The sequence below is a fragment of the Berghia stephanieae genome, chromosome 10 (genome assembly GCF_034508935.2).
Source record: "Berghia stephanieae isolate SIO BIC M18660-M18661 chromosome 10, UCSD_Bste_1.3, whole genome shotgun sequence".
NCBI classification, from domain to species: domain Eukaryota; kingdom Metazoa; phylum Mollusca; class Gastropoda; order Nudibranchia; family Aeolidiidae; genus Berghia; species Berghia stephanieae.
The window spans coordinates 35,568,493-35,575,992 of record NC_088369.1 but is presented as its reverse complement, the minus strand read 5'-3'; the positions used below and the strand labels follow the sequence as shown (position 1 = coordinate 35,575,992).

Genomic DNA, 7,500 nt, shown 5'->3' with positions numbered 1-7,500 from the left:
AAATTGTCATTTCTCCTAACAGGCGTCATCATGTCTACATGTTACGTGGTGGGAGACCCTATGCAAAGCGCTTAGAGCACGTTTAGTGGATATTGCCCTGTTTAAAAGTATTTTATATATATATATATATATATATATATATATATATATATATATATATATATCCTTTACACCAATGAGCTTATAACAATATCGGTTATCAGACATGCAGATAAGTAAATATCGAGCGATGTCATTTGACCACAAAAAAAAAAATACATTTTAAGTCAAACTGGATTGTACACACGTCACAAATCTTAACTCACTCAACCCTAACACTAACACCGACTATACCCGTAGTTTACCCGGGTTACTTTTACCCCATGCCTATTTATTACATTTTGCTGAGACAAATTATAGGCGTAGTATCAAAGCTAATGTTTTTAGTTTTTACTTGTTAATGGCAGTTGAATAAAACTATCTATGTACATGTTCATTTTTAGTACATTTTTTCTAATTTTGAAAAGTAGGAAAAATATTATTTAGGATTAAATGAGTTGATAATGAAGTGATTCACGCGTGTGGTTTAGTGACCTTCGTGTATCGAGATAGATAGATAGATAATCGACAGACAGGGAACTGAACTATGAGACTAAGATGACATTTTAGATGACCTGCGTCGAACTTTGTAACAATAATAAGTATTATATATCGCTAGCCTCGCTTCACGTGAAGCATAATAAGCAAGATAGGCATGGCATGATGATAGCTTTCTTAAGTAATCTGGTTAAAAGTGTTATCAGGGCCTGACAACGCAACGTGCGGTCACTGTGGTTTTCTCAATACATAATATGTGACCCACCGTCTCAAAACAGTATGATGTCGGAACGAACCATATGTTTAAAAGCCGAATTTAATGTGAAACTGGTCAAAACTATAAATTATTGTTGGCATCAGCACCCTAAAATATGGTGCCCATTCTCCTCAATAAAACATACAAACTCAACACAAGTCTGATATTTCTGGCTATAAATTCAATTTTCAACATCTTAACCAACCCGACTTAATACCGTTTTGAGGCGAAGGGTCACATATAATATCTCAATACTTTCAAATTTTCAAAGCCATAAGATAAGCGTTAAACGTTGGCTTTGAGCTTTTATATAGCGCAATATCCACTAAACGTTCTCAAAGCATCATAATTTAATGACATAAAAGTGTCGCAAGCACCGTAAGCCCCTTAAAACAGAAAGTTTATAGATGGAACGAAATTGACGTCACTCAGCTCTTTGATATTGCTTTTAGCCAGCCATTATTATGATTAGTACTTATTAAATTTTATCAGCCTGACTATAAACGTTTAAAGTTATACATAGGTTTGTATGTCTGTAAAATGGAAGAAGATAGGATAGTAAAAATAATTCAGATTTACAATTGGATTCAATAGTCTGATGTCACGTCGCCCAGCAACGGTCGCCATCGTGGTTCTAAACAAAGAAAATCGGTACTTTTTATTCTCCATGCTGGCTAGAACTTTTCATATGTCTTGTGATCAGAATGTGTAAAAGTCAAAAATTATCAGATTTATAATGTTTTTTTCCCCTCTGCATACGCTTTTATGCTCTCATGCTCTGAGAAATATTTCATAAGGGCGTCCGCCATTGTTCCGATAGTTTAGAGTCAGTTACTAAGTTACCAGGCGTCATTACGAGGGAAGTGACGTTACGACCGTTGAAGCGTATTAAAGAACCCAATAAAAGATGGGACGAACGGGGATTAGTTTAAATAGGAAACAGATATAGATTCCTGAACAAACTATCAATATGATTTGATTAAGATTACCTAAGAGTCTCATCCATACACTAGCACAGAATGCCATCAAGAGGATTACACTCAAAATGATGATAATTAAAACAAAACAAAAATATTACAGTACATATCAGAGAGACGATTTACAAGAAGACTAATACAACTAATACCACACATTTGACGTTTCGTTCCTCTCTCGGCCAAGGATTCCGGAGAGCCAAGGCCGGGAGATGATTGTTTTTGTTTTTAAGGGTTTTACGGCGCTTGCAACACATTTAGGTCATATCAGCGCCAGTAAAGAGGAAGAAATTGAGATAGTAAAAAGTTCTAGAATTACAATTAAAGCACCCAAGAAAAAGTAAGACATAGGGGAACTGGGAACAAATAGGGATCAGATGTAGATTCCAAGAGCATACCATCAATGTACTCAAGTCTGGGATCACCTATGTCTCACCAAGACACAAGCACAAGATCCAACAAAGAGGAATACACTCAAATGCTTACATTATACATTAAAACTAACAAGTATAATAATACATAAAAGAGAGATGATTTCCAAGGGAAAAAATATCATCTCCCAGAACAATAACTATGCATTTGACTGTTTCCCTCCCAGTTAGGACTCCGACCAGGGCCAGGACAAAACCACGTAATCTCATGCCAAGACAAAGGCAGAAAGCATGTTGGAAAACAGATATAAGGGGATAGAAGACAGTATGTACCCCCCCCCCCCTTTGCCCTCTATGGGAGGTCAGGAACCCCACCCAGAGGGCCGGGAGAAACCAAGCATTCCAAGACAAAGGCAGAACGCAACTCGGAAAACAATAAAGCGGGATAGAAGACGCATCAAATGACCTCCTGTTCCCCCATGGAAAGCCACAAGACTCCGCAAAGTTATGGTAGGGTATACCAGAGACCAGAAACCTTAACAATAAAAATGACGTTTCTATTTTTTGGTCAGTTTTAAGAAATTATATTAATTCGCCTCTTTAAAATATAGATAGTATGCGCTTGCCTAAGCAGCTCACAACATTGCCATCCGGAAGTATAATGGACCAACACACAGAACTCTGTGTAACATAAACTTTTATAGTTTTATAGTATTATCCAAATACAGTTATGTGAGAATTACTCATAAACGTGGACGACAAAAAACAATAACAAAGACCCGATTGACGCCATCTTCATTCTATCTAGACTAGATATATTTTTGTGACAAATTCAATTCAGTTTTAGCATCTAATCTACCTCGACACAATTCAGTATTGAGACGATTGATAACAAAAAGTCCATCTGGGCCCAAAGTAGGTTCTGAAACCAAATATATCTGTTCTCTCTCTCTCTCTCTCTCTCTCTCTCTCTCTCTCTCTCTCTCTCTCTCTCTCTCTCTCTTTCTCTCTCTCTCTCTCTCTCTCTCTCTCTCTCTCTCTCTCTCTCTCTCTCTCTCTCTCTCTCCCCTCTATTTCTCTCTATCCCCCCCTTGTGTGTGTGTGTGTGTGTGTGTGTGTGTGTGTGTGTATGTGTGTGTGTAGTCAAATGGATGGATGGATAAATTGATAGATCGATTGAATGATCGCTTGGCAGATTGATTGATTATGGAACAAAAATGGTATAAACTGCATGGCTGGAAATAAATTACAAGAGGATGGCCCCATAAAAAGACAGCTCGTTTTGGGACGATCGTTATATTTCTTATATCATTTCCTCCACCACTAAAGTCATAATTTTTCTGAAGGAGAAGTAGACGCCCACCAGCGTTGCGGTCTTTGTTTCGTACCCGAAAGGTACCGAGTTCGATCACCCACCACCGTGCAGCTGGCCTTGAGCAAGTCACCTCGTCCTCACTCACTTTGCGGCGCTGCACTGCGGCTGACGCCTGGGTTATTCCAGTCTTCCTTTGGAATAAATCCTGAAGAATAATTTCCCCTTAGGCATGAATAAAGGGAATTTTATTTATTTATTTGTTTATTTTTATTTACATCACAATGCTATTCATCTACTTACAAAGACGAGGATTCCCCAGTAAGGCCTTAACACTTGTTCTTTGCAAACTCGCAATGTGCTGGTGGTAAAATTGATGCTCTCATCTCCCCACACGTCAGGAATCTGGGGAGAAAAAAAAGCAACGTTGAATTTCTCTTGGTTACATGGCATACGATTTTGACTCGATAACGGGAAGTATATTGACCCGGGAACCAAAAGACATGGTCTAATATTTACCAATTTCGGTTAACCCTCTCCTTACCAACTATAGAAAATTAGTCACATTCGTTACGATACAGCCAACATTTATTTTCTTATTCAAATTTCTTTTGTAAATCATAACATTTAAAGAAAATGGACAGTGTGTTGTAGAGCATGTTTTGCTAAAGAAAGTATGTATCGCAAGAAGTTATTGTGTTTGAGTGATAAAAATATAGATATATTTCTGTTTTAATTGGGTGTGAAGTTTTGGGGAAGATCCTGAAAATGACTGGTAAGGAGAGAGTTAAAAATCGAATCATAACACCTATTCTCATGTTTATGCAAGTCTAAGAATACAAACCATAATGGTAAAATTGAAATTTGGCAGGACACAAAAAGAAAGGGGAGTGTTGTACAGTAAGTCCACAGATTCGAGCAGCTTGATCTCACGTTGACTTGTTATAATGTCAAGACACTTCATGATCAAAAACCTGGAAGATCGTATGAAAACAATCTTTGATGCCTGAGGCATACTTTGTTGTTTTTGTTTTTGTTTTTGAAAGGGTTTAACTCTCTCCTTAAAACTCAAAAAGCTCTCTACAAAACAACATTATGTTCTTATTAATCAAACAAAGATCATTCTTCAAAGTTTGTGATGTAAAAAATAAATCTGAATAAGAAAAAATGTATGTTGTGTCTTAACAAATGTGGCGATTTTGCTGTAGGTGGTAAGGAGAGGGTTAAGGCGCTTGCAACACATTAAGGTCGTATCAGCACCAGTAAAAAGGAAGAAAATGGGATAGTAAAATGTTCCAGAATTACAATTAAATCACCCAAGAAAATGTGAAACAAAGGGGAATTGGTTCAAATAGGAAAAGGATGTAGATTCCAAGAGCACGCTATCAAAGTACTTAGTTTGAGATCACCTAAAAGTCTCATCCAGACACAGGCACTAAGAGGAACACACTCAATATTTACAAATCATTTGTAATGTGTAAACAAAACAATACAGTGCATAACAGAGAGATGATTTACAAGACATAAAAAATATCATCTCCCAAAACTATACATTTGACTGTTTCCCTCCCAGCCAGGACCAGGACAAAACCAAGTAATCTCATCCCAAGACAAAGATAGAGAGCATGTTGGAAAACAGATATAGGGGGATAGAAGACACAATAAGTACCTCCCTGCTGCCCACTGGGTCTGATAGATCTGGCGAAAAGTACTTTGCGATAGACAAGCGTCCTATCCAAAGGGTAGCAAGCAATTGCTATCGTCCGTTTCACGCTATAGAAACCGGGATAAACTCCCACTTCATGGGCCTAATGGATCTCAAAGACTACTCTATAACCTTAAACCGACAGGAGCAATTCTTTGCTTGAATTAACAGACCAAGCTGGGGTCAGAAAAAAAATATATCGACTTCATCCCAGATCGATCACGGTCCATATGCGTTTGAATTGAGCTCTGAGCTTTTATATCCACTAAACGTGCTCAAAGCGCTTGCTTTACAAGGGGTCCCTGGCCAACAACAACATTTAACATGTAGGACGGAACATGACGCCTTTTTGGCGATATTACAATTTATTTCGGACATATATAACGCCGTTAACGGCCAGGTACTCTTTTTACACATGAGTACGGTGAGAGAATGTGAGTAAAGAGCCTTCTCCAAGGACTCAACTATGAGCCGAGCGAGGATCGAACACAGGACCGTCCGATCCGAAAGCGAGTGTCATACCACAAGACAACATAGCCGTATGAATCGTGTAGTCTATCAACTAAGCAGTCGGGTGACCCAGCCAACAAAAAAATGACAAGCACAATAAGTTATTTTGGAGTTGTAAGGAATTGATATAATCATTAGCGATAGATAGTATGCGCTTGGCTAAGAAGCTCATACCATTGCCATCCGGAAATATAACGGACCAACACACAAAACTGTGTGTATCCATGAACTAACTTTTATAGTCGGGTTAATACAGTTCAGTGAGCATTACTCATAAACGCGGATGGCAAAAAACAATAACAAAGACCTGAGTGACGTCATCTTTGAACTATCTATAAGATATAGATAGTTTTCGCTTGGCTAAGAAGCTCACAACATTGTCATCCGGATCAACACAAAACCATTGGTAACCTTGAACGTTTATAGAGTGGTTAATACGTTACGTGAGAATTACTCATAAACGCAGATGGCAAAAAAAAAACAATAACAAACACCCGATGACGTCATCTTCATTCTATCTATAAGACATGGTAATTGAATTAATTTGAGGTTTGTTCTTTTGCTTTGTGTTTTATTTGGGGGGTTGTTTTTGGGGGTTTTTTGTGGATTTTTTTCTATTTCTGCTTTTCTTTGGGTTTTTTTCGTTTTGTTTTGTTGTTATTTTTATTGGAAGGGGTCGGAGGTTTAATTCAAGATAAACAAAATGGGAATCAAATATACAAATAATGAGAAACTTTTACAACAAAACTTACCAAGTAATGATTAAAAATGACTATAACAGCTTCAAAAAAAAAAAGATGAGAATACCAAAACGTTTTGGGCTCATAACCCTTCTTCAGCAATTAACAAAAACAATAAAAAACAAAACTAGATATTCATTAAAAATCAGATTGGCGGCATAGAAATAATTATTTTTATGTTTTTATTGTATTTGTTAGTGGCAGAAGAAAGGTTTTGAGCCCAAAACGTTCCGTGCTTGATATTCGGTTCATTTTTTTATAAAGATGTTACATTCATTTTTTTTTTGTTTATTACTTTTTACAAGCACAGCATCTAACAGCTTAGTAGTATCACTTTAACAAAACTTACCGTAGCGTACCGGAACCATCGACTCGAGTACTTGTAAGAATTAACGTTTATCATCGGGGCGTTAACTTTCCTTACGATAGTTTCATCATTAAAGCAACAGTTCATCAGAATCATTTCCTAAGCTCAACACGTTATATCGTTTATAATATTATTGATATAATGGACAATTTCAACAAAATCCCCGAATATATAATTCAAGGATCGTCGTATTATTTGATCATTACTGTTGTCTTTGTTGAATATTATGTTCTATTCCATGTAGGGAGATTGAAATCTATGTAAAATCTGTTTTAGTATCTATGTTGACCTAAAAACACGTAGAATACTTTTGAAGATTGGGAACTCTACAACGAAAACTAAGTGTGACAACAAACCTTGCTTGTCGTGATAACCACGGCCTTGTATAAAACATATTGTAGTCACTTTCAAAAGAGACTAGATAGTTTGATTTCGATAATCGCTCGCTGCTGATTGGAAAAAAATGCAAATGACATATAACATATTCGGAAAGTAAACAAAACTATAGCTTTATTTTGGTGTATAATTTATTGAATTTGTGAAAACTGTTTTAAAAATCGCAGCTATCTAAAACCAATCATTAAAAATATCGATTTTGCGAAATGAGTACAAAAATTGAACCCTGCACACGGTTGGGATTGAATGTCTCTGGACAAACGATTCGTTAGCGGCTCAATGAGTGTGGGTTA

At 36.8% G+C, this 7,500-nt stretch overlaps 1 protein-coding gene across 4 annotated transcripts in view; it reads right to left on the bottom strand.

Annotated features, from left to right (window-relative positions):
- Window positions 1–7,500, bottom strand: part of LOC144981049 (uncharacterized) — a 59,270-nt gene that overhangs the window by 30,267 nt on the left and 21,503 nt on the right. For all 4 annotated transcript variants that reach the window (XM_078929139.1, XM_078929141.1, XM_078929140.1 and 1 more), the window contains exon 4: window positions 3,793–3,894. In XM_078929139.1, coding sequence (XP_078785265.1) covers window positions 3,793–3,894 — 102 coding nt within the window. The remainder of the gene's footprint in view (window positions 1–3,792; window positions 3,895–7,500) is intronic.